The following is a 27,707-nucleotide window of genomic DNA, read 5'->3' as shown; positions in this document are numbered from 1 at the left end:
TTATCAGTCATGTTATCAATTGACATTTAACAGGATTTATGACAAATGACAACTCTTATTGTGAAATAATTGGGATTTGGATTTTGGTAGTGCTATTTGCTTCCTTTTTCTTGTTCATTATTTTGATACAATTAAGTATTAATTAACTGCTGTTTTAATACAACAACGCTTTATTATCGTGCTGCTAATATGGTTCTAACAAAAGAATACAGGATTTGCATGCCTATAACTGTGGATGAGGTAAAATTATTGTACTCTAAGGTATGATTCTAGTTAACGTATTAATGCGTAATTATTGTCTTGTTTCGAATTCTAGTATCGAATAGGACAATTGTATATGATAGCTCGTCATAGTTACGAACAATCTACTACTGGTGAAGGAGTGGAGGTTATAGCTAATGAAGAAGTAACTGATGAAGTAAATGGTGTTGGACAATTTACTGAGAAGCGAATACATCTTTCAAGGTAAACTTGCCTTGTCAGATTATTAATATGACTAGGCTCTAATTTATCTTTAAAAAAATATTATCAACACTATAGTATGTTTTGATATCACTTTCAGTCACTTACCATATTGGATACAGAATATTATACCCCGAGTATTTTATGTTACTGAAAAAGCATGGAACTATTACCCATACACAATAACAGGTAAAAATTCTAACTAAAAAAGATTTCCTGTTCCAACTTCTATTAATTATCCTTTAACTATGACTACATTATGGTTGATTATTACTATGTTACTAATGTAACTTTTTTTTTCATATTCAACCACCCAGAGTACACTGTAAGTAACCGTATATGAGTATTTATGTTTCATTCACATATTTCTTGACAATGCTCACTAACTATATTCATGTTTTCAGTGCTCCTTTATCCCGAAATTTTCAGTATCTATACAAACTAGATATGAGGACAATAATGGAACTACTGAAAATGTAAGATTATGTATTTTAGATTATTATTAATATATTTAATATTAAGTAAGTTTAAATAACAATAATAAATAAGGAATTAAGAAATTGAAAGATCTAAATAAATAAATGTAAAAAGTATTCAAAAATTAATAGATAATCTTTTAATCGGTCATCCTTTTAAATAGAAATATATATAAGTTTCTTTGACACTTGGCTTATTTATATTTTGCAGTGCTTATGCCTTCCTGCGGAAGAGATTGAACAAAGGCAAGTTGATTTTCTTGATATTGCATATGATGAAATTAAACCACATCATTATAAGGAGACTGAAGATCCTAAACTTTTTAAATCGGAAAAAACTGGCCGTGGACCTTTGACCGAGGGATGGCGTGATACACACAAACCCATAATGTGTTGCTATAAGTTAGTAAATGCAAAGTTTGAAGTATGGGGACTGCAGACAAAAGTGGAAGATTACGTACAAAGTGTAAGTATGAAATTGTATGTGTCCAATACTTTTATGTGTGTGTTTCATGTTAATTTCAAATTAAAATGTATTCTTTTTTAAGTTACATGTAAAATAAGACTATTCTATAGATAAGCATATTCTAAAATAATATATAATATGCTAATCAGTTATTTTTTGCATTTTGGTGGCAAAAAATTATAACATGTGTCTTATAACATTTTTTTACTTCTTTTTGAATGTGTGTTTCAGGCAATACGTGAAATTCTTTTACTTGGACATCGTCAGGCATTCACATGGATGGACGAATGGTTCAACATGACCCTTGAAGATGTGAGAAATTATGAAAAGGACATGCAGGCAAAAACAAATATCAAGGTAAGATTGGTTATTTTATCACCACTTTCAAAATACTATAAATGTAATAAATTTGATTGTTAAGATTAAATAACAATTTATAATGGTTGAGGACTGACAACATTCATTAAATTATAGTATATGACCTCATGATTTTTGTTTATATGTTTTTATAGGTAAAGACTGCTCTTGAGAATGCAGAGGGTGAAAGCCAATCTCCACCTCCAACCCCGAAATCACCAAAATCGCCAAAATCTCCGAAAACCCCATCAGCATCCGGGACACCCACAGAGACAAAGTCTTGGTTTTCGTGGTCCTAAAGTGTGTAATAAAATTTTAAAAACAAAACCCACCACTGTCAAAAACAGGGTCGAATTAAGTTCACAAAATAATATAATTTTTGGTTGTAAGGTATCTTGTCAGTCACACACACTGTTGTTAGTAATATATCTATTATTGATTGGTGTAACTAAGATAAAAAATAATGTTAAGTGTTAAGAATATTTCTGCTAATTTTCATTTAGAATTTACATTGAGTTGAATGAAATTATCAGGAATTAATATAAAGACACAATAACCTAATTTATTTTACATTTTATGCTTTGTAAAGCTTGCATACGTTGAGACTTAATGAAGTATTTCAATTTCACAAATTGTGATAAAGAAAGAAATTGAATTAGGCAAAAGTGTATTTTCTTTTCAATATTTTATACACATGGCTGAATAAACTTTAAACCCGATTGAATTAATCATATATTTTCCGATTGATTCAAGAAGTTCACTTCACATTGACTATGTTATTCATGCAAATGTTTAAGGAACCTAATGTTTATTTTAATTGTATGAAACAATTTAAAATTTAAAGATTACTTAAGTAGACACTAAGTTCCATTTGGGATATCTTAAGTTATTAAATCTAAAAATAAACCTTATATTCATTGTGACCTGCATTTTGGCCTAATTGTCATTTCCACATTAAATATTATGAAGCAATATCATTAAATTTTACAATTGCAATGAATTTATCACTTGATATTTTAAATTTCAATATTTTACACTATAACCACTTGGTTATAGTGTAAAATATTGCATCTCCTTAGTGGTTAACGCTTGTGGAGTCTTAAAGGTATACATCATTTCTGATGATAGAATGTTACGGGTTGGTAGACGCAGGACTTCAAATAATAATTAAGAAGAATTTTTGCAGTGATGTGTTAAGTAAGAAATACTCTAGCTAGATAATTATTATTGTTGTTGCTTTGTGGCCTAATATAAGTATTATTTTGTAGACTATTTATTTCTCGTTTTATTGATATTAGCATTCCAATATTATATTATACATGACACTCGGCTGAATCAAATTATGATCAATAATATTTTTCTCTACTAATAATTACTGCTTAAAAGCTGCAATAAAAATGTGTATTTATTTTTAAAGTGAGAAAGAGAAGCCATTTAATAGCTGTTTGAAGTTTTTAATATGCACGAATAAATGCTTTGTGTCAATAGTTCTGTAGTGGTTTTTATGTTTTTTTTAATGTGATCAAACAAATGTACAAATAATTATTATTTAATGGTGTTACATGTGCAATTTAGTTATTATTAAGCAATAATTATTATATTATAGTTGCGGCATAAATGGCTGCCATGTTTTACCTTTGATTATTATAGCTTTTTAAAGTTTATATTGTGTTTTTTAAAATGCACGAATTTTGTTGATGTACCAGTTAAAAATATAAAGAATTAAGAATGTTAAGTCAGTGGTATTTGCTGTTACAAATGAGTGTGTTTTTAAATGAAAAACGCTAGAAAAAAATTTAAGTTATCAAAGGCTACGTGCTTTCATATCATATTTTTAATTTGTAATAAATATGTCATGTATATTGTTGTTTTTTTTACCCGTCTTTGTCTAGATTGACGTACATAATACCGATTATATTTACCATAAAATTTCTTTTAAGAGACCAAGTACTAACGTGTTTAAAAAAAAAATGAAATAATAAATTTGTTTTAAGTCCACTTACGACTATTGAGTTTTCAACGAAGTCAACATTTATTTCATGTACTATTAGTAATGATGATATAATTTTAGATGTAGCCTTTCGCTTTTATAAACTTACAAAAAAACGGGCATCTAAGGAAATTTATGTTCTAGGGTAGATTTCAGTTAATTAAATTAAATTAAATTGTGTTTTACCTCATCATAGATAAATTAGGCAGTGGAGAAACAATTTTTTTTAAAAATTTAATATTCGTTTCCTCTTAGAATTAGTTTATGTGATCTAAATAAACTTATAACGTTTTGTTGGACATTTTCTGTCAGTATAATTTTTTATAAAAACTAAGATCAAATTACATCTGTCACGTGCGATACAGTGTTCATTATGTTTATAATACCTACGTGAATTAATCCACGAATTCTTAATAAAGCTGAAACTTTGTCTACGTAGAATTAAGTATCAATACGAATACATGAGTTATTTAGCTTCATGAAAGATTACATTGATGACCCTAGACGTATGTCTACAGGTTATATCTATAGCACGAATTCTTAATAAAGCTGAAACTTTGTCTACGTAGAATTAAGTATCAATACGAATACATGAGTCATTTAGCTTCATGAAAGATTACATTGATGACCCTAGACGTATGTCTACAGGTTATATCTATAGCACGAATTCTTAATAAAGCTGAAACTTTGTCTACGTAGAATTAAGTATCAATACGAATACATGAGTCATTTAGCTTCATGAAAGATTACATTTATGACCCTAGACGTATGTCTACAGGTTATATCTATAGCACGAATTCTTAATAAAGCTGAAACTTTGTCTACGTTGAATTAAGTATCAATACGAATACATGAGTTATTTAGCTTCATGAAAGATTACATTGATGACCCTAGACGTATGTCTACAGGTTATATCTATAGCACGAATTCTTAATAAAGCTGAAACTTTGTCTACGTACAATTAAGTATCAATACGAATACATGAGTTATTTAGCTTCATGAAAGATTACATTGATGAACCTAGACATACAGTCAATTGCTATTTTCAGTAGTTCTATTCATAATAAGTAGAAGTAATTAATTCTCCTCACACACACGCTTTATCCATGTCAAATGAGCACCGGTACTAACGTAGACACCGGGTTTTCCAGGAATATTGCAGCCAACTCCATAACTACTTAAGCCTTGAATATAGCCTGAACATATGAGTGGTCCTCCCGAATCACCCTATAAATATGATAGGAATTAAGACGATATTTTCATATCTATTCGTTCTAAAATGTATATTATATGTGGTCTGCCTTTAACTAGACGAAACTCGATCTTCGTGGGTGATATTTTATACTATCACTGAGCACTATCGAAAAAATATATAGCTATAATTAATTAAAGCATATTCTCTTATGAGAACCACATATTACGATTAAACTCGAATCAAGGTTCGACACTCGGCAAATAATAATTCGGGTTTCGAGTTACCTCCGACGTGTACCTTGCATTCAAACCTCATTATCTACAAATAAAAATAATCAGCAGAACAAACAAAGAAATCCATGTATTATCTGAAGGAAACGGAACTTCATTACATTCCCAGAATTTTTTTTATTACAAATATAGGCTGTTGGAAATTTGAATGAGCAACTAAGTAAACTTATTTCGGTTTAGGTAATCTGTTTTCAGGTGAGCATAAAGATTTAAAATCACCTGGCAAGCGTCTACGCCATCTCCAATTGCGCAAATCATCCCACCTTCGGGTTTTGGGGCTATGTATGGCCCAAGAGACGACGTGCATTCGTCTAATGAAATAAGTTTTACTTCTGCAGACTGCAAAGTTTCCATTGTTCCTTTGTTCTCTACGTCTTTGTATCCGTACCCGTATATTGTGCACTTGCCTGCGATATTTTAAATTTTTGTATTTGTATTTTGTGTTGATATTTGTGGTAAAATAAATATAATTGATAAATATTATATATGTAATGTCAGAAAATTGTAAATATTTAATTGTTATGATTACTAATATAGATAAATAATACCATCAAAATAAAGAGTTTTACTCCATATGAATACCTACATATTTAACATACTTTAAAAAGTGATCTACGTTTACATTTTCAAGGACGCAATATTAATTTATAAACCTAAAATGTAGCACTATAGAAAATTAGATCTAATTTTATGATTTGATGAATTAATGCTGAAATATTTAATTAATGCTTTTGTCGACAACTGTATATTATTGTACCAAAGAAAATATCCTCTGATGTGTCTAATTTTAGAAAAGTAACGTAATTTAATAAACTTTTGAAACTACCGCCGGTTGAGTAATTATTGCAATTGACCGAAACCAAAAGCGTAGTGTGACTGATCTTAAAATAAACTTATGTTATATACAGAAACCCAAATGACATTCTTTTAGAAGCTAAACAGTTTATACAGTTAGATACCTACTTTGCTTTCTTAATTGATATCTTTGGCATGTTATCAAGAATTGGGATAATAATAGCGTGTTTAAATTGACAGTGCTGATTGCGTGAAGGAAACATTTTTGTCAGTTCATTCACAGTTACCTGATACACCGAAAGAGGAGTTAGGTAATACAGTCGCGTTGAACGATGTGAAATTGAGCTTTATTTGTAGGACGGCTATATCGTGTACGTGAGAGGATCTGAAACCATATAAGTTGGGTTAAAGTGCGGCTTTAATATAGGCAAGGGATTTGGGACGAAAACAAGCGTGGAATAATGAATCATTTTACGTGTTAGAAAAATATTAGGCTTACTCAACAAAAATACAGCGAGGGTTTGTTCTACATTGCTTTTTATGTTATGTAAATTATCAAAATAAATTGACATTAGTGATTATAGCAGATCTCAAAGTCGTTGAACATGAGTAAGGTTACTTCTATTAATATACGTTCAGCATAAATGATGTCCAAATTAACAAATTAAAGAAAGTCTACACCTACTATGTGCTTTCGAAAATCAGTCGTATGCATTAATCGAAGACACCTACTACCTACAATCTGTAGGAAGGTATATTTTTATTAAATTCTCTATGACTGACACCTAGTTAATTAATGTTAATTAACATTAACATAACAACATTAACTATTGCTTATATTTATAAAAAATGAATTATACATCCGTTAATTGATGTGAATAAACACTCACGGTTCGTATAGGTCGTGTCTAGTAATTTTTAGTACCGGAGTTTTAGGTAAACCTTGGGTAATAAAACAGAAATTATTCAATTGCATGAAGTAATACTCCGGTTCATTTTGAACGCAATGTGCTGCGGTGATGGCGTTGTTGTGCGATAATATTGTCGCACCACATAAATGACGAGAATTTGACGAATTCCTCAGAGATGCCGCCCGGAGTTGAGTGCCTTAAAGAACATTGTTTATAAGTAATAGTTACCCGACTTGGCTCCACATCGTTTATATTTACGTTCAAAAGGCCTTAGTTTACTTTCAAAGTATGACGGTCTGTAATCGTTTATAATTAACAGTCTATTTTAAAAATGGCACACGGTTGGCATAGCGGCCAATCTCAACGCTCAGGTCCTGCGTTTGAATCAGAGCTGTTCACCAAGCTGACCTAAACTTTACCTGCGTCTTAGATCAACAAAAGTTAATCTGGTCACTTGCTAATGCAGAACAGTCACAGCAATCTGGGGACATGAGCAAAGGTTGCCATTTGTTCAAGATTGTACAAGATTCACATAATAATATTTATATAAAGGATAAATTGTTTATTTAAATAATTTCCTGTCTATCATGTCTGTATTACACAAATAAGATACCACAAGCAACATCCTTTCCGCCAACGACGCGTTTAATCCTTCTACATTCAGAACACGTTATGATTAATATATATAAATAGTAGAGGATTTTATTGCGCAACATATTCACACAATTATTATCACTTACTGTCTAAACACTAATAAAATGTCCATAATTCTTGTACAAATATTTATTATATTTGACGTATTTGTGAACAGGTGGTTTGTGAAAATATTTCTCGGGCAATGTGTGGGTGTCAGTTGTCCTGACTTCGAATCCGGTCAAATAAATCTATTTATATATTAAATAGCAAACAGCTATACCTAAAATACGTTTAAGTTATTCAAGTGAACCTTTAAACAATGTTATATTTGTACGCTTTTATCTACAATATATTGTGGCTTTGTGAATAACACAGCATAGGTTTGATTTGAGGATAATTATAATTGTTTTTGGTTCCACCATGTTTGTCATCCGTTTTTAAAGTTTCTTAAACGATTTTCATAAAATTGACACGAACGGTTCGAGCGCTATTTTTTATTATTTATTATTTTTGTATATGTAAGTTATATATGTTTTTCTGCTGAGATTTGTTTCAACGTAAATATGGTTTAAAATGAATAATAGTACATTTCCTTGCATTCGTTTTGTGCGTATTTTAATGTGGCTGTATATTATTTTAAAGGAAGCAGCCCTAATTCGACTCAAGCTCAAAGATTCAATTTACTAGGTTTTAATTATTAAGTTTTAGAGCACACACCTATAATCTCTGAGTCATATAAGGTCAGCGTATAAATCCCTAACACGATTATGCATAGTAGTTGCTTCATATTAGTTTACCTTTTGATACTTACTGCTAAGATACTTATTCTATATGTATATACATATGTAATCTTAATCATATTATTTGTATTTACAATTTTCTTAACCTACAAAGTAATAATATAAGATTATCCAAAGAATTCTTTAAAAGTTTGGTCCCTGCGGCAGCGTACCTTTAACGTTGGCAGCATTTACTCGCTGTATTGCGATACTTATTCGTTGAGCCAGAAAACCAGCTCTGGGTTCACAGGTACTATCTACCTGGCGCCAACTTAAATCTTTAATAATCTTATTTACCTCTATTTATTGATAAATTAAATTGTTAACACCTGAAGATTACTATGACAAATAGTTACACGTCGAAACCTGTATTACCTTCAGGATTTTTTGAAGTGGGTTAAAATAGGCTTTGTTCGATAGGTTCAAACTTCCACATGATCAATGAGATTCCGTACAATGATAAAGATGTTATATAAGTCTATAATTTCAAATGTTCGTACAGTATCTAAATTAACATTTTACATAAAAAGTACTTTTAATATATAAGATAATAAAACAACTTCCTATGCCGATAAGATTATTTACACTTAAACAAAATTTCTTACTAATTGATTTCGAGTTCACCATAAAACATGTTTCATTATAACAAGACAGGGCAGTGATAGATGTCACTAGACATTAATCTTAGTCGCACGCAGCGTTTAGCAAGACTAAAATAAACGTTCTATAATTACTTAGTGTTATTGTTGTGTTACACATGATGCCAAAACATAGGGACAACAGACAGGTGGCAAAGAAAAGCGGATAAAGGAAAGTGTTCACTGTTCATTAGTTATACGTGATGACTTATAACTAACTACATAATTACATCATAAACTTGAAATTGCAATCTATGGAGCCGTGTATAACACGGGTGTAATTATGTTACAATATAATTTATAAATTATGGCGTATTAATAAGCAAATTCTTCGGCATTATCTAGTTTTGAATTGTAACTGTAAGCGAGGCAGTGACAAATGAACAATGTATCGTGAATACGACTCCTAAACGCGTTTATGTAACGCGAAGGCGCGAACGTGAGGCGTGAAGCGGGTGCAAGCGGCGTCGGGCGTGCGGCAGTCTTTGCCAACCAGCAGGCACCGCGCACCGCGCCAGACGCCCAACGCCATGGATCGCGCGAGCGGCGATTCCCCGCCCGCCCCGAGCTCCCCGCCCGCCCAATCTGGCTTTGGCGCCTTCTGCAGCGCGATCTCTGAAACGTTCTCGGTACGTAACGAGTACCTACACGCATACACAAACACGACACAATATTGGCGCCACAATTCAATTTCATTTAAGCATTCATAAAACTAAACTATAATTTGTAATATCTATTCATGAAGTACGAAGTTTGCTTTTGGCCTCTTTAGATAGTATGGCACAGAAAAGTCACCAAGGGAAGAAAACATAAACAATTTATTATTAGAGCGCTCGTTCGGACCGGGTCGCATGGCCGTGATTTGTCCGATGGCTATGATATACAGAAATACTCGGGCAATAAACGAATAGCCAACGCGTACAAAGGCCGCGCGACATCAGACATTTAAACGAACTGTGGAAGTCGATTATCACGGCACCGAGCCATCTCAGCCAACGGCGTTGACATCGGCATCTAAATTAGATTCTTCAAAAAATAGGTATCTATTTTCTTTTGAACCTCTATTCTTTTCTATTGCTTCTATATTCTATTTAACATAATATACATATATAAGTGCGGTAACGGTGCACGTGAGATAGTGAGAAGTGACCAGTGTCGAAAGTGAGTTCAGTTTATCTTATTTGGTCAAGTGAGTGAATTAACAGAAATTTTATTATTACTAGGAGAAATGTGCTATTACTAAAAAACGTTTTACTAAAATACTTAAATATTCTGATCAACTAAACCCAAAAAAGTAATTAGCAAATATTCATTTTAATAAGTCTAATAAGTGAACAGTTTTAAAACTTAATCTAATAAATGTTAATTATGTATATTTATCTTAATAAATTAGGAACAAAAGTTTAAAAATGCAGTTTACGTTATTTCTTTTTTTAACTGATAAATTACATCTGCGGGTAGCAGGGTACAGAGTAAAATTTGAAAATTCCTAAATAATTATGTACTTTAATTTTCGGCAAGGTCCCATTGCGGGTCACTGCGTAGATCGTAGCAATGACTACGCGGCTACATATAAAGTAGACGATCGTTGCTACGACCAAGCCTACGGTTTTATTATGGTTTGTTTTTGTTATATAAGTGCGCATATCGTTTGTAAGTATAATTATTTCTCTTATAAAACATTAAGTAGTGATTTGGTAAACGATCAAACGACGGAAAATATATATATTTTAAGTAATTTTAACCTTGGGATTTTACTTCCGTTATCTGGGAATAAATTTACAAACAGACACTTATGTATTTAAAGAGATCTCATTTGTAACTTGTTAATCCACAAAAAAGTATAGGTAATAAGAAAAATTGGTCACTTATCACAAATTTATATTTACTAATTCTAATAAACGGCATCATATAACACTATTGCAACTTCTATTAATCAATTTTTTGTCATATAACAATGTCTCATAGTTATAACCATTTTGACACAGCAAAGGCGGAGTTTTTGAAATCACTATCACACTATGATAAATTGTATATATTTTTAGATGATTACCTCAGTTCCCAGTATCTTAGTTAATAAAAAAATAATCAAATTTCAAATGCAAATCAGCGTTCAATTATAATAAATATTTTTTTCTTCTTAAACGGAATTCTGCTCGCAGACTTGCAAAAAAGAAACATCTTATATTTTTCGTGGTCGCAGGAACAATAAAAACAAAGCAAAATTAACAAAATACAATTATATTCATGGTATTAATTGTTGGTACGTGTGTTCACCGCGCATTTAAGTGACGCCATTCATAATAGGTTGTACTTTGTATGTAAATAGTGGGGACAGGGTGCAAGGTTAACTTTTACAACGAATGGTTCGACCGCATCGATCGAACGCGTTGGCATTGCCCTCTTTCCCAAGATTAAAATTCCATTGTACCGAACATGCCTAAGATATTTCGTCAATATTCGTTTGGGCGACGCATTCTATGATATCCTATGATAGCTCTATTTTCTATAATCTGTCACATATACCGTGTCATTTAGTTGCTCCCATTCCCAAATTGAAGGAGGAAACCCGTTTCTGCATTGGTTTGATTTTCTAGGCTAGTTGTGATCAACTATATTTATATTTGCTTACAACTTGTTTATGAACCGGAAAAAACACTTCTTTAGTCATGGAAGTGGTATGAAAAAACACAGCTTAGGTAAATCGTTTTTTGCACGCGCGAAAATAATTAAATTATAGATACATTACGATTTGTTTATTTAAGACAATCGTTAAATCAGACAATAATCACCATTTACCTCATTGTTTTACCTACAATTTGATGTCGGTCCAATGTTTTAATTCCTGCGATTCGAGTAAAATACGCGATGAGTAATGTACAATTGAAAAAACATTCGTGAGAAACATCTCTGGACAGTATACTACTCACCTACACATACACCGGTTTGTTTAAGATGTTATTTATATAATAGACCATTCGATTAGTCCACTCCGGCCATTTGAAATTTAAAGAGTTTAAACATCAGTGATGTATTCCAATCACCAATGGTTAAAAAGCATACGGAATTCGTTGCTGTGTTTTCGATATGTAGGTAAGATTTGTATTATATAGTAATAGCCAGTTCTAATTGCCAATCAAGAAATTTAAGTATCGGCCAGTTATGAAATAGAAATTATCAAATATCTTTCAAAGTTTCTGTTAAAGTTTCGATGCGTATATGATATACCTATTTTCTAAATGATTGCTACGTTATATTGTTATAAAAACTACTTTAAGATAAAACATCCTTAATTCGCGTTTAGTCTTAATAGTTACCGGGTATAATAACATATACTAATAGATACTAAAAACTAATTAAAATAAGATATTATCTGCCTCTGTGGCTTAGTACACATAATGTAGACTAATCAGGGCTCGATTTCCTGCGATCAATAATTGTTTTCGTTTTGAACAATTTTTTAGATTTTTAGCATTTCAACGTTTTCTAGTTGAATTTTACAACTAACGACTCTTTTTATTGTGTCATATTACTGTCTCTGTGTGCCTCTTAACACAGGAAAATATGCTCGTACGGAAACGTTCTTGTCTTGAACCGTTGTCAAATTAACATAACTACTGTTTTATTTTTATATTATTTGAAACTTACCTTACCTAACTTACCTAACCTTAACGTTTTAACATTTTAACATTTCTCATCTGTCTCCTTTCATGACAGTGACATGACATAATTTGACAGAAATAGACGAACGCGTGGTTTAGATAATACTGCCTATATGTCATGTTTATTTGTTGTTTTTATGTTGTGTATTGTGATCTTTCTTTAGAGGTTTAATGAGGAAAATTATTGGAATGGCAAATACCTCTGTACTACTTTTAATACTCAGAATTATTGTAAAAATATTTTTATCCGGTTCCACTTGGAAAGGTGCCAGTTAGCACAGATTAGGTAGCTATGTTCGCCACAAATGACAGGCTCAAATTGCCATCTTAGTATTTTATAACAATATGATTGATTTAATATCATATAAAAAATTATATTTGTCAAAATAAGTAAAGTATGGCTTTATTTTTGTAATAATCGAATATGATTTATAAGTATTTGCGTAAACAATATATTACAATTAAATTTTATTAGATTTATAATTATTGCAACGGAATACCTACTATGCGATTCACGCGATCCAAACAAAACTATATTTAAATTATACGAAGAAATTTAAGAATTCCTAAACTTGTTCCCACTTATATACTAAATTATCGTTTTTAAAAGTTGCAAATTAGGCAAGTATTAGATCACCTTTCCATGACCCACACAAGTCGTCCATTTTAGGTCTAAGAAATGCTTACCCCACAATGTTTTCCTTCATTGTTAAAGCAATATAGCGGTACACCGTGTTGGTACGTAATAGTTAAGGGTCGCCGAGTTAAGTACTAGGCTTATAATAAATATTAATAAAAAAATATATTGCCGATATTTGATCTACTAACTTATTTGTAAATTTACCTAATACTCAAGCTTCAAATATGATAATGATAACTTTTTTCTTCCAGGGAATGGCTACCACATCCCGAAGTAGAAGAAAGGTAAACATTCTTTTAAGACAATTATATTTGCTATCATTTTATTATTTTCTTTAGTTCCTACAATATATATGAAAGTATTGGGCCAGCTTTTTGGACAACAGTGTTACTAGGGGTTTTGGATGCGTTAATCGGTCGTATCATTATATATGCCTAAAGTCTTTCTCATAAATAGGACTCTCCCACGTAAATAAAATTCAACCCTGTTAAGATAAGCGCTATCAACTAAACAAACAAACTCTCTAGTCTTATAATGTCATAGTACCGATTGGTTTTTTATTATTTATTATAGATGCATACAAAGCTTACCTTGTTATAAAACTATATCAGTTATATTGTACATGAAAGAATTCGGGCGTCCTGGATTTCCAGAGACAATAATTTAGTCAAGTCTCTATGCACAGATTAAAGTGCTATCAAGGAAATAGTTGTCAAAAAAGTGTCTTTCTCATGCGCCATTGAGTTCAATGAGGGCATTCAATTTACAATATAAGTAGTATTCATTTATTAAAATACGGTTGTATTTTAATAAATTGATGCGATGTGTTGAGTTATAGCTACCTTAAAGTTTTGACAGCCTAGGATATGTTCTTAAATACTAAATTATAATACTAATACATGCACTATTGGTTATAAGTTATTTTAGTAAAATGGTTTATTAATTTTATTATATCATTGTAAAGGGTGATAAACAAATTCCATTTGAATACTTATTAAAAAACTGTCACGTTTACTTGCTATTGGCAGATTCAAGAGTGCCTATGTCGTATCATATGTACGTACACAATCCTCACGTGATTATATTTGGCAACACGACTTCGGAATGCACAGGAATTAATACAGTATAGGTGAACTTTGATATAAATTGTTTTGTGACCGCGATCTTTCGCGTACTATTATAGTTTGAACGAGATATACCATAATTTTATGCATATCAAGCTATTTTGTTATTAATAAAAACATGCTATTATATGAAGATGATAGTGTTTTTAAACTGCATACTAAAATGTAAACATACCGATACAAACCATATTATAGATTCCAAAAATCTTTTGTTTTACCAATGTGCAAGTAAAAATTAACCAGACAAACACAAGTCCATTGGCATAATATTGAGGAAATAAAGGATTATTATTTATTTAAAAAATATGTACAGTTTTTTTTTATTTCGTGTCGTCTATTGTCAGACTTCTAACTTGTACCATTACAAAGTAATCTATATAAATGTTTGTAGTGACATCGCCTGCATCACCAATTTAGTTAAGTAATAAAATCAATACTTTTATAGCTATAAAACTAATATAAAACAATGCCTATTTTTATGTAAAATTGATGTAGAAAATTACCTTTAATTATCATTAACAACAATATTTACTTAAGATTTATGTTAGTATTTTAACTATAATGTAAAAATACTGTCAAACGTTAAAAATTATCCTAAACAATTACCTGCGAAACGCCAATTAAATGCTGTGGCACGACCCAACTTCTAACATTTTATAAAAAAATCTTCGAAGCGAGACAAGTCTTTTATTACAGTATTTTTACGGTTAAGAAGCAGTTTTTCGTTAAAAATCTTAAATCTTGTTTCACAAAAACCATTAATCTCAGTTTTATTTACGTTCACATTTCACGGTTTTTCATGAAGCCATGGTTTACGGATATAACTGTCAGCGTAAAATGTAACTTGGGAACATTGAAGTGTTTAGCAACGAATTGATGAATGTTTTCTTTGAAGCTGGTGTAAGACGTGGTTTACATTTGTTTTATGTGGCTTCCAAATAAGAATAATTACAAAAAGGCAGCTTGAAATACCATATTTTAGTTCTGATTACTGGTATAATGAATTGCTTAGACATGCTAGTTTTTCGTTTACAATTTATGTTATTTATATTAAAGAAATTATAATTATATATATAAATTATATATTTGAAGGTTTATCCATTGTTTCTTGACCTTTATAGAGTATTATTCAGATTCGATTCGTAGCGCTTATTATGATTTCCGTAAGAGTGGCCGAAGGGTATATGAAACGTCATAACGGTTAGACTGAATTTTATTTCTGGCAGGCACGTTTTTAAATAGTCTATAATCTATAAGTGATGGTTACAAACAATCTGTTTGATAGTGATTCGAACGATTTCCGGCTCCAACTTATGATCTATGTTTTGACCACAGTATACTTTTCGATTATTTATCGATAATTATTTTTTAATTGTAATGGTATGCCATTGCTTGCGTTGATGCTGTGCCAAACGCGACATTGGCTATTTCGACGCTAAATCACTGAATTGTAAATCCCTTTTCGTTGCTAGTGACCAGTATAATCTATAATATGTTGTAATCCTTCAGGTTTTTGACACATACCTTGGCAAACACTTAATTGTAGGTGTTGACAAATTGAAATGTTCTGCTAAAATATCGATAGTTGCATTAAACATGCATTAAAATACTTGAATTGTGTTGACTAATGCAAATTGATTATGCGCAATACAACATTTTTATTGTATTTCTTTATTATTTTCTTAAATCCTTACTTTACAAGTCGTCTAGTCGTATGAGTGTTTTGTTTGTAATTGTAGAAAAAAAATAAGTGTTTTACGTTTTTGTTTCAATGTGCGTTTCGGTCCTGGCTGTATTGTGTAATTGTTTAGCTATTATGATAACTAGCTATAGAAATACTATACATCAATTAATGAATTAGGAACTAGGGTAAAACTTATGTTGTTGTGTTGCTTGTCAATTGGGTTAACATTTTGTCGAACGGTATTATTTTGTCTCGCGAAATTATGAAATATTATTTATATGTGTATAGATATGTTCTTTAAGTTGAAATATACCGAACACACACTTACTAAATTTAGCCCATAGGGGCTAGTTTGTTTGACAATCTATAGAGATTGTCAAACTTAATTATTTAAATCTCAACAATATCGAATACTAACATACAGATGTCAATTTTTGAATTCGCTTAAAGAGACATGGCAGTATGGTCAAAAGAGTTTAGGGCAAGCCGAATAGTATAATAAATCATTGTAGCTATAAAATGTTACATTCCTAGTTTATTTACACGAATAGCCTTGTATAAAATAAAATAAAAGTTAGTATTACATAATTAGAATAACATTAAGTAAATGTTTAACATTAGTACACGATCTCCAAGGGAGTGAAGGCCTCCTTCAAATTCTTCCACTTGTCTCAGCCTCGCCAATTTCCAATCCTTCCCTGCTGTCCCTTTTATTTCATCTTCCCAGGTTGGCGAAGGCATCCTCTGTTTTTTTTTCTCACTGGGCCATTCCAATTAAGGGTGTTTTTGACCATCTATATCTCATCACAAAGCCGGGCCATGACCGACCCAACGTCGTTTATGTTTGTATTACATTGTTTTTAAGTTTCAATCGAAGAAGTTTTGTCTTGTAAATAAAAATGACAAACACGAGTTTTGGATATGAATTATAATGATCAAAATTATTCGTTTTCATACATTGCACTGATCGATATATTGATAAGCAGTGATAACATTCTACGGTTGATAAAACTAGTCACTTAGCGTTTTGTATTTGTAAATCGTGTTTGTTTACGTTACATTTATGAGTCTCACAAAAGTGTTATGTATGTCTGATGATTGTGTGTTGCAGCAGGACGATGATAAGAAGAAGAAAAAGTCACCGGTGGACGATCGCCCTACGGTGCCAGCGCCTAGCGAAGCGATGCTCAAAAGTAAGTATAATTATTATTTACCATTCTCACCTTGAAGTAGGTAATAAAAGAGAGAAGATAAACATCAACAAACATTCCGATATATGTGTCGTTTTCCGGTTGGCTTTTCTTTATTGACAAGCTGGTGAGTTCTGTACCCAACCAATACCCGTCATGATGATATTGAATAACTATGTTCAGGCCCGGATTTAGAGCTCTGGAGGCCTCGGGGCAACAAAGGAGTGGAGGCCTCCCGGCCCCAAATTATTTTCTAAATGTATATAAACAATTTTTTAAATCAAGAAGTTTCTTAAGGTATTTAACATTCATATAAAAATATTAATGATTCCTGTTAATATTTAAGAACAATGTAATCATATTTGTACAAAGCTACAGGTAAAATAGCTAAACAAGGCGGAACTTAGGACATTTTTTGTTTTCCGAAGTCTCTATTGTCGGGTGCTCCTGTTTTGTGAAGGCCGAGGCTGTAGCCTCCTCTAATTCCTATTAATACAATTAACACTAACCTATTAACACTATTTTACTTAGTCACTCTGAGTATATTAAGGAATTTATTAAGTTCAACGTTAAATCCTAAATAGCTACTTAATTATCTAACATATTGAAAAAAAAACATTATATTAGAGTGCATTCTGTAAGGTGTTGCAATAAAATAACCTTGAATTGAAGCCTCGATTATCTTATCATCAAGTTAGTCGATAGAAAATTCCAGGAACGAGTTCATTTAGCGAAAAAGATTTATATGACCCAAAAAATCTCCTTAAAACATTATATATTTCCTTAACTAAGAAAATATTACACAACGTATTTTATTTACCAGCGTTATACTTTGATGTGACGACAGGAGAGTTATGATCATTAAATCTTATAAAGAAAAGTGTGTATAAAGTTCCATCAAGATACAAAAGTTTGTTTTTGTATATAGGAAAATTAATAATTCACACTGTTATTTGTGCTGAAGTGCGAAGTGCCTGTTTTTCTTATTTTCCTTCAGTATTGTGTAGTATGAATAGTTATGAACGAAAATAGGCGAAAAACTTCTATAACCTAAAACGTCATTAATAGGAAATGTTCCTGACATTAAACCCTAGTTATAATTCACAATTACCGACAGCAATTTATCGTAACAGACTCAATTTTAAGGTTGCGAATGGAATTTTATCTATGTTTGCAGAAACATTAATAACTTTATGGTGACTTACGCTCACATCAACCTGATAAATGATAACGAAAGATTTTATCGTTCTTTGTTTATGTATTAATTTATGATACATGCAATACCTTTCAATTTTCATGATTTTTTTGCCTTCCATGGTCTACCATTCGTATCGTTCGTATCTACCTTAATGATCATTGTATACGTGTGCCGAGCGTTGGTAAGCTTTTTAATTAAAAAAATAAACACCATTTGATTCGTGTAAAGTTTTTCACCAAATCATATCTATCTTTATTACTTATTATTAAATCTTATACTAGTGTTTAGAAAAATAGCGCACTTTTTCTAACAATTATTGATATTATATGAAATTATTGAGGATTAAGCGGGAATATTTTTTGTTCGTTTGGATTTTCCCCGTTACATTTGTTTGCAAAGGAGCTCCCGATGACTGCATTATAAGTTCACGTGAACCGAATTGGGTATTGGGAACCATGATGAGGACGTAATACCTATTTTAAACAGAGGTATTTGTTTATAGAGTTGAGAAATAAAGTAAATGAAATTTGGCAAAAATACGAATCCGCGATAAAAAATGTTATACAATTCTAATTCCTAAGATTCCACATTATAGTTTAGCATTTGATAATTTTGGAAAAGCAATGAACGTCCAAGAATAATACTAAAATTTACTGGTCATTACAAATACGCGGAGGAATATTTGGCGTGAAGAAAATTACAAGCATTAATTTATGACGCCGTAGAAAATTTCCTCGAATACGTAAAATAACAATGTAGTGTTAACGAAAACTGCGGAATGACTGTAACGAAGAATATACATTTCGAGCAGTGCTATTTCATTGCGGATCCGTCTAAACTCTTTTCCAAAAAACGTTTATTCGCTTTAACTTTTAATTTAAATTAATACGTATAAAGTATAGCTTTTATTAAATGCATTTTTGATGAATTATTTAAAACCGTTGACTAAGGTTAAAAAAATATAAATGATGTAGAACAAGAAGCGGTTGGCAATAGACAATTTTTGTTACTTTTTTAAAAATAAAAATGTTACATATGTAAAACCTAATAATGAGTGTGACCTGTCTTATATCTTGGGTTAGCCAAACTAAAGCTTCATAATTTTAGTATTTATGGGAAAATTGTAGTAGAACTAACTAAACGCATATCGACATAAGTAGGTGCGTAACAATGTAAGCAGACATTTTTACATTCAATAATGTATGTACATTCTGTTTTTTTTATGTATTTATCGTACGTAATTACGATAGAATAGATAATCCATTATTGCCGTTATGGCTCATACGCATGACCCCAAGGTGATTTTCTAACCAAATCAAGTAAGTGCACATTTTTTACACGAAGAGTTTATTCGTAATGGGTATAGGATTCTTAACAAATCTCTATTTATTTAATACTTCCATCTCTGTCTTTTCTATAATCTCTGATCAACCAAACAATGTCTGCCTGACAAACAAACATCTTATAACCACTAATGGTAGTACTGCATATCACTTTTAGTGTTACTATACCTGACTAGATAACAAGACGAAATACCTACGTAGAGATTTTAATCTTGTGTAAATATGTCAACGTTATAAGACGAGGTAAAAGTTCCATTTTCTTAAAAATATCATCAGTATGTAGAATGAAGTGCTTGTGGTTCTGGGAAATTTAGCTAATACTATAATCATGTCGGTTAAAAAAGATAATGATTTCTGTAAGTTTTTTGATGGCCTTTAAACAAGAAATATTATAAAGATTAAATTGTGCTTGTTATGTTAAATCACTAAAACAATTATGTTTCAGTTATCATGTTAAGTTATTTTAATCTAAGACAATAGTATACACTTACAGCAGAATTTTCCAAATTCCGTCTGCAAAAAACCAACCTAGGAGTTCAGGCACTGCTCATTCGAATTCTTCATGATTATAACGGAATAAACAGTGCTTACCCGGAGCTGGATATATTCGGTAGCAGGCCAATCAATTTTATAAAAACCATTGTTAATGGCCTATCTCCAGTAAAAAATATTAGTATTTTATATTATATATATTTTTTGTTAATCATAATTGTCATATATTCAAGAAAATATAGCTGCTAACATATACTGTAGATTTGGTAAAATTTCGATAAAAAAATAAATAAACAAATTAGCAGACTTCGACTTTGTTGAGCAGTAACTTTTTTAAAATATAGAGTATTAATTGTCACTTGTTTAATGTTAAATTTCAGTTTTATTCACATATATTGTTTATCTATGTAATCTGTTTTATAATATAGATTACGTTTACTAAAAAATAAACACTTTCTTATATCATCGTAAGTTAATGAAAATTAAAAGAATTCACGAGTGACTTCCATAATTTAAGGATGAAATTTCTGAACGATTTTAAATGACTCTAGGACACATTTCTTCACTTGTAAACATGTCTGGCATCTCAGGTGTCTGAGGGGGCACTTTCTTCTTAGTGACTTGTCCTTTAATTTGTTCTATAAAATTAAATTAAATAACTGCAGAGGTTTTAATTACGGTATTGTTACACCGAAGAGAATTTATTTTACGTTGCAGCTCTAAACAGAAAGGATAGAATAAACGCAATATGCAATTTTATCCGATTTCATTGTGATTTTTCTGTTTTTCTTCAGAGCGGTTTTCCTATAATTTAAATAAGAAGTTAAATTTTGTTTTTCGTAGACCTCCGGACAGCGTTTGGCCTACTCGATCGGGATAGTGATGGTCACGTGACACCGGCAGAGCTTCAGTATATGCTACAAAAGCTGGGAATCGAAGTCAGTGATGACTTAATAGCGGAACTTATTAAGGACGCCAGTAAAACTGGTAAGTATCCATATTTATATGTTATATTATCTTTTATATTGGTTACAAAATACACACACAAAAAAATTATCAAAATTGGCTTTGGGCTTTAATTACAAATTAAAGATATACTCATACAGTAGCAGTCAATAAAAATCCTCGACATTTACAAATCAATCTTCTATACTTAATATTTGTCAGGAAAACTAATTATATTAATATGCTTTTTTTATTACTATAAATTAAACATGTATGTCCTCATATATTTCCAGAAGTTTAAAACAAAATAAACCAAATCGTCAGCCATTCTTGAGTTTTACAGAGACAAACGAACAATTATTTTTTATTAAATTATTTAAGCTTCACAGGGCGAACGTATTTTCTTAATTACGTAGTTCGAACCGTAGCTTCGGTCTATCTATTATCTATGATTAATCGGCTACCGATGAGCTACTGGCCAAAATGTGATTACAGTTTAAAATAAATGTCCTCGTAAAGTTCCTACCGAGCATCGCCCACTTTGCACTTCGATTTGAAGTCTTGCCAAAAATGACTACAGTAGCTTGTTAGTTTTTATTCATATACAGATAAAATAGGTCATTCGAGCATTTCATAAAAATCTTGCGACAAAAATATTCAATTTGGCATCAAAGCTTTGACTCCATTGTAGCAGATTTACAAGTCTTTATTTTATTGTACCACAAACTGTGCATTACTTTGAAGTATAATAAACTCTTTAAACTATACATATACATGATAACCTTTTATCAAATCGAATGTTAAGAAGCAAAGGTGGTTTCTTGAGTTGAGAATTTCTTGAGATACGTGCAAGTCATAATGTTTCTATATTTTTTTCTTTATACCCGTTATCTAAGTACAACAAAATTTGTATTCCATTAAAATGCCCATATATAGGTTGGCCCAAAAGTTGTGGATCAAACGAAAAAAGAAGTTAGAGCCACTCATGGCCATGTCTAATACTTTTGTAGAATCCATATAAAATGCGCCAAAACTTATAATACAGGGTGTCTTTTCGGTAGAGTATTTTTTTTAACAGCGTGGTCCGAAGTAAACAAGAAGTTATGATTTGAGCAATTTTCATTTTGTAAAACTTAATATTATCTTGAATACACCCAATAAACAACCATAAATAGTATGTCTAACGCAAGGTCTCATTAGTACCAATCTAGTGGATAACATAAAAACAGATACAGGCTGTAGATTTTTTCGAATCGTAAAAAAAGTCAATTTTCTTATGAAAACGCAAAATAAATTATAACTCTGCAGGTGTCAAGTTTAAGGTTGTAGAACAATTTTTTGCAGCTGATAACCCCATCTAACACCTAGTTGCGTTTGATCCACGAGTTTTTGGCCACCGTGTATGTCTATTTGTTCCGATGATATTGATGATAGGTCGGGACAGCTGGTGTCTCGCTTGGAGATCTAATTTGTAGGAGAAGGCAGTTTAATATTGGCAATATCCTATATTGAGCAAAAAAATCTAAAACTAGACTAATTGTTAACATACATTACAGTTACCGTATAATATTGTTCTGTAACCATAAACAAAAACAAAATAATAAAATAATGATATAAAAACACCGTGGAAGTGTCGTTACAAATCATACACAGCGATTACATTAAATTGTTTTATGTTTCGTATTAGATAAAGTGTTATAAAATATTAGTTGATATAAGCAAACAAAGGATTACCAAACAACTATAATAAATATTTTGGAAACATTGGCATTGTAGCAGTAGGCTTTATAATGGCGTGTTGGGCTCACTTCCGGCGACCTCGTGCCCTGCAAGCCTACCTTTACAATTCACACTTGTAAATTTCGCCTTGTTTTACATTCAAAAAGAATTGCTTTTAGACATTTTGATTGTTATATCTCCATTTTTCTATAGTCTAATATTCATGTAGACAATTTCTTCTTATATATAAGTATTATAATCACTGCGAATTTTCAGTAGATACTTAAGAAAACATTATATTTGTTTTTTTAGCTGTTGTTGTATGAAATCTTCCATAAAGTAACCTAAAATATACATGTGTATTAAATTATCATAAATACTGCAATCGTCAAGTGCCTAATACAGATATTTTTAATGGTGTTATTTTGATAAATATATTATCAATGTTAGTAATTAAACTTTAAATTATGTAGACTATTTATGATATAAAATTATAATGTAAAAATCAGTGTCTACAGAGTTTGGTCATATATACACGATAATTGTATGGTCTGGGTGATCTTTTTTGATTCCTTTCTCGTAATTACGACACACAGATGATAAAACCATTTGTATAATATTCACGAATGAATTTACAAAACAAAAAAGTCTCTGAAATCTTCATCATAAATAAGCTTTATTTTTGTATTTTAACATTTTCCAATAATATTATAAGGAAGCTACACATGAATAAATAACATATAACCAAAATTTTCTTGCGCTCACGTTATCTTAAATAGTTGCTATTTGCACCTATTATTTAATTGTACTTAAGAATATTTCTAAGGAAATGTTATTAAATCAATAAAAAGGTAGTGCGTGTATAGCTATACTATAGAGCTATTGACTATTATTGTAAAAAGCTCGTGGCTGTAACATTTATATATATTCTTCTAATTGGCCTGCACAAAAGGTTTCAATTAGGCGTCTTTTTAATCATAAGTCCTTGATCTTGTTTTAACTCATGACGTGGTAGAAAGCACCTGCGATAGATAAAAATATATAGCCGTAGCACGCAACGACTTACTGCGCGGTAACTGGTAATCACTACATTGGCTATCTTACATCAATCCCATTACCTACTTATATCAATTCAATCACGACATCGGTCTTCGTTCTACGTAGAGAATTTTACAATGTAAAAGTTCCATTAAAATTACACGCTTTATCATATGGAGAGCCTTTTTATTAGTACAATCATTTACTTAAAAGGACATTGCTAAAATTATACAAACCCATGTAATCGTCTTTGACTCTGTATCTTCTACCGTATATAGGAGTGTTCACAGTTCTTCGGTTCTGCAGCTGAGTTTCATCATCGAACGTCAAGACAGAATACAAAATACTATTCGTATAACCTCGACGTCTGTTGCACCATCACTATGTGGAACCAGCGGTCCACTGAAGTATTTCCGAACCAATTCGACATCGGCAGCGCGCTTGGGAGCCTTCTGGCAGTGTGTCCATGGGCGGCGCTATCACTTAACGTCAGGTCAGCCTCCTGCCCGTTTGCCGACTGTAACATAAAAAAAAAACCCTTATGCCGAATTGAACGCATATGTATAGATACTGATAAAAAGTTATTACCGAAAAATTGCTATAAACGTATCTACAGTAAAACCCAACGGGTCAATATTGACGCATAGCATCTTAAGCTTCCGTAAGCCGGAAAGGTTTAATTTTATTACATTACGTTAAAATGGACACTAATTTAGCTTTATTGTTCGAAAAACCTCCTCCTCACCCTCAACCTCAAAAAAACTGCTAATTTACGCTGTGTACCGACAACATTTATAAATACATTATACCATTTACTGATAGATTACCAAATACATTGCAGGAAACGGACTAATAGATGAGAACGACTTTATGCAATGGGTGACGAAAATACAGGCTATACAAGGAATGGATGTTAGTTCTAGTGGCGGTGATTCAGAAGAGGAAATCACCAAAGATCTACTAGCAGCGTTCAAGTATGTCTTTAAAGCAAATTTATCACTTTGTATGAAAGTTTCTATCTCCATGCATCCTTAACGTGCACAACACAGATTATAACAACAAAGATATTATAAAAAAACTAAAAAGTTATATATATTAAATAAATATTCCAAAGAAATTAATTGAATACAAATCAAACTTTAACTTTAAGAGTTTCAATTATAATTTTGAACCCGAATATAAACAGTGAATAAATAAAAACACATATGCTACCGTTGGCGTAGTTGTTATAGCTTGTTGTTAGATTAAGGTTCTATATGTTTTTAAATACGATTTGGTTATGCACTTTACCCGTCATATTTCTTTTTTCAGTTCTTTCCCTTACTAGGGTTGACTGAAAGAGATCGCTTGTTACCGATAAGGCCGCACTTTGCGTTACTTATAATTTTTATGTATTATGTTATTTATTTTTGTATAAATAAAACGAAGTCATAAGAATTATCTATAAAAACTAATATAAAGACAATTATAACAATTCAGAATACTTCGCTAGAACGTAAACTTTTCCTTTTACAGGGTGTTTGACCGGGATGACAACGGTTATATAACTCGAGATGAGTTAAGGACTGCTTTGGAGATAATCGGCGAGCCCGTAACCGACGCGCAGCTTAACCAGGTGCTTGCATTGGGAGACATCGATCATGACGGCAGAATTGATTATGAGGGTGTGTTTGCTATAATTAAATATATTGTCTAGGTTTAGATTGTCATGATGCCTTGATGTTTAGCTTAAGTACGTACTCGTAGATATTAACATATGAACATTCCATAATAAATTGCTATATAACGCTTTCATTATTCGTTGAAGCTGCCTTGAAAATTGTGGTAAATAAATGGCCCATTTCTCTTTAACCCTAAAAGAAGATGTATAGAAAATTAGAGTAAATTTTTTAATGTTCTCTATTTTCAGAATTTGTGAAAATGCTGTTGTAACAAGTTCCCCAGAGTCCTGAAGTAAAAGACCTCACTAGATTAAGATCCTAAGTTATTTATAAGTCATGCGAAATAATAGTAATCATCAAAAAATTATAGGTATAATACCGTGTATTTTTAAGGCGAATGTTTATGCAATATTTTTGATAATGAATATAGTTTTGTGCTGAGAATATTAGACACAACACATCGTAACATTTTAATATGAAAAAGTAGCCATCAACGGTTGTAAATAGCGCTTCCTTTTTATTATTTATAGAATCCATATAATTTGGTACTTCTAAAATATGAAAACACGCTATATTATTGCAAAATTTTAGAAAGAAAAATCCGAAAGACATCCCTAGTCCAATAATTTTATATGAAATGATTTTTTTATTATCGCAAAACTTTAAGCCAGTTTTAAGTAAAAGTTAGGGAAACTACACGCGAGAAAGAATAAACAAACACATCAAAAGGAAATAAAGGGATAAGCTAATTCAAAATATATACATAAACATATTAATATTATATATTGATTATGAAAGAAGATAATATAATAAAGGATAAACTAAAAGACAGGAGATTTTAGTCGGAAACGGAAGATGTATATAAAATGGTTTAATTTAAACACATATAATCTTTATTTAGTCGATCAAACATGCCGATAAAAAGTTTTTATATAATTATTGTTTGTCGTACGTTGAATGCATGTAGTTCTAGTAGTTAGGCATATCATTTGTAAAGTATTCGTTAAGTTTATTCTAAGTACACAATAGCTGGAAGTAATTTATATTTATGATCCGACTGATTGAATAATGTTTTATGACATGAAATTTATTCAATCAGTTCTCAGACATAAGTGAAATTAACAGTAATTGGTCCAAAAGAGATACAATAAAGGCCACATTCTCAAATAAAAACATATTATAAAATTGTGAAACATACACGGTTGTGAGTTATTTTAAACCATAAAACTATATATATATATATATTTGATGACTGGATAAATGGCCATTTCTTTCAATGTTCATTAGTTCCAATAATGGTAGACTTACATCTAAATTAAAAAGAGCGATTCCTGGAATTGTATTAGAACCATGATCATTATTAACAAGACCATTTATAAAATACCATTGCTAATTTATGAATTAAACATTAACATTTAGAGGCTTAGTTGGTAACGCACACTTAACGCGGAGGATCTAGGTTCGATTCCGAGGTTGTTTAAAGTTTATTTTCCATAGTAGATAGAAACAAGGGTTAGGTTCATATTTAGATGTAATCTTTTTAAAGAATATATTTTGGGGTCACATTTTTTTTTAATACAACAAAAGCTGAGATTTACCGAGTTTAAGTAATTAATGAAACATTTGGAATAATTTTGTAATCGAATTATGGCCTTAGAAAGGCTAGTGATGTGAACTACAAAGTGATTAAATAATACATTTTTTACTTGTTTATTTATTTATCCCACAATTTAAAATAATAACCATACAAAATTCAATCAATGCCTGATAAAAATTTCCCAACAAAGTCGCACGGCTTACGCTCAGCTGATGGAGTCCAGTTATGCATAACATGTCCTTTTTGTTGCCAATTCTCTGTCATCTCTTTTAAATTCATGTAGCCCTAGTAAAGTATATAAGAGTTTAGTTAGTAAATACGTATTTCGGAAATACGGTCAGGAAAAAACCTTTGTAGTGCCGAGCGTCGCATTATTCCATGGACTCAATCGGCTTCCGAATCTGTATAGATTATTTTAT

At 31.2% G+C, this 27,707-nt stretch overlaps 3 protein-coding genes and 1 long non-coding RNA gene across 9 annotated transcripts; 2 read left to right on the top strand and 2 right to left on the bottom strand.

Moving 5' to 3' along the window:
- The first annotated feature begins 76 nt into the window (after positions 1-76).
- Positions 77-2,735, top strand: LOC123710214 (cytoplasmic phosphatidylinositol transfer protein 1). Its single transcript, XM_045661980.1, has 8 exons — positions 77-240; positions 317-465; positions 563-651; positions 780-787; positions 867-938; positions 1,150-1,404; positions 1,636-1,761; positions 1,917-2,735. The coding sequence occupies exons 1-8, from the start codon at positions 190-192 to the stop codon at positions 2,058-2,060; spliced, it is 894 nt and encodes a 297-aa protein (XP_045517936.1). The 5' UTR covers positions 77-189; the 3' UTR covers positions 2,061-2,735.
- Positions 2,509-3,590, bottom strand: LOC123710215. The gene is made up of 2 exons (XR_006753806.1): positions 2,808-3,590; positions 2,509-2,768 (listed from the first exon to the last, which is right to left on the bottom strand). It is a non-coding gene; the product is annotated as an uncharacterized LOC123710215 (long non-coding RNA).
- Positions 3,591-4,032: 442 nt separating this feature from the next.
- Positions 4,033-7,668, bottom strand: LOC123709788 (trypsin alpha-3-like). Its single transcript, XM_045661334.1, has 5 exons — positions 7,556-7,668; positions 6,922-7,138; positions 6,319-6,416; positions 5,456-5,643; positions 4,033-4,978 (listed from the first exon to the last, which is right to left on the bottom strand). Exons 1-5 carry the CDS (start codon positions 7,656-7,658, stop codon positions 4,829-4,831), a joined length of 756 nt encoding a protein of 251 aa, XP_045517290.1. The 5' UTR covers positions 7,659-7,668; the 3' UTR covers positions 4,033-4,828.
- Positions 7,669-9,502: 1,834 nt separating this feature from the next.
- LOC123709405 (calcium-binding protein E63-1) lies at positions 9,503-27,396 on the top strand. Of its 6 annotated transcripts, none has more exons than XM_045660718.1 (7): positions 9,503-9,624; positions 13,549-13,581; positions 17,220-17,298; positions 21,172-21,315; positions 24,872-25,004; positions 25,546-25,694; positions 25,940-27,396. In XM_045660718.1, exons 1-7 carry the CDS (start codon positions 9,526-9,528, stop codon positions 25,960-25,962), a joined length of 660 nt encoding a protein of 219 aa, XP_045516674.1. In that variant the 5' UTR covers positions 9,503-9,525; the 3' UTR covers positions 25,963-27,396. The 6 variants fall into 6 exon arrangements, with proteins under 6 accessions (XP_045516674.1, XP_045516673.1, XP_045516677.1 ...); XM_045660717.1 differs by having other exon boundaries at positions 17,217-17,298; XM_045660721.1 differs by lacking the exon at positions 9,503-9,624 and adding an exon at positions 9,669-10,034.
- The last annotated feature ends 311 nt before the right edge of the window (positions 27,397-27,707 follow it).

The sequence above is a fragment of the Pieris brassicae genome, chromosome 5 (genome assembly GCF_905147105.1).
Source record: "Pieris brassicae chromosome 5, ilPieBrab1.1, whole genome shotgun sequence".
Lineage (NCBI taxonomy): Eukaryota > Metazoa > Arthropoda > Insecta > Lepidoptera > Pieridae > Pieris > Pieris brassicae.
This window is presented reverse-complemented; position numbering and strand designations above follow the sequence as displayed.

Coding starts and splice junctions, on each gene's coding strand:
- LOC123709788 (XM_045661334.1), bottom strand. CDS start 7,658: ATGTTGCGCAATAAAATCCTCTACTATTTATATATATTAATCATAACG. Junction 7,139..7,555: donor CGGAAAGGATGTTGCTTGTG/GTATCTTATTTG, acceptor ATGTTCTTTAAG/GCACTCAACTCCGGGCGGCA. Junction 6,417..6,921: donor AGACACGACCTATACGAACC/GTGAGTGTTTAT, acceptor ATATGGTTTCAG/ATCCTCTCACGTACACGATA.
- LOC123710214 (XM_045661980.1), top strand. CDS start 190: ATGGTTCTAACAAAAGAATACAGGATTTGCATGCCTATAACTGTGGAT. Junction 939..1,149: donor ATAATGGAACTACTGAAAAT/GTAAGATTATGT, acceptor TATATTTTGCAG/TGCTTATGCCTTCCTGCGGA. Junction 1,762..1,916: donor AGGCAAAAACAAATATCAAG/GTAAGATTGGTT, acceptor ATGTTTTTATAG/GTAAAGACTGCTCTTGAGAA.
- LOC123709405 (XM_045660717.1), top strand. CDS start 9,526: ATGGATCGCGCGAGCGGCGATTCCCCGCCCGCCCCGAGCTCCCCGCCC. Junction 9,625..13,548: donor CGATCTCTGAAACGTTCTCG/GTACGTAACGAG, acceptor TTTTTCTTCCAG/GGAATGGCTACCACATCCCG. Junction 21,316..24,871: donor TAAGGACGCCAGTAAAACTG/GTAAGTATCCAT, acceptor AATACATTGCAG/GAAACGGACTAATAGATGAG.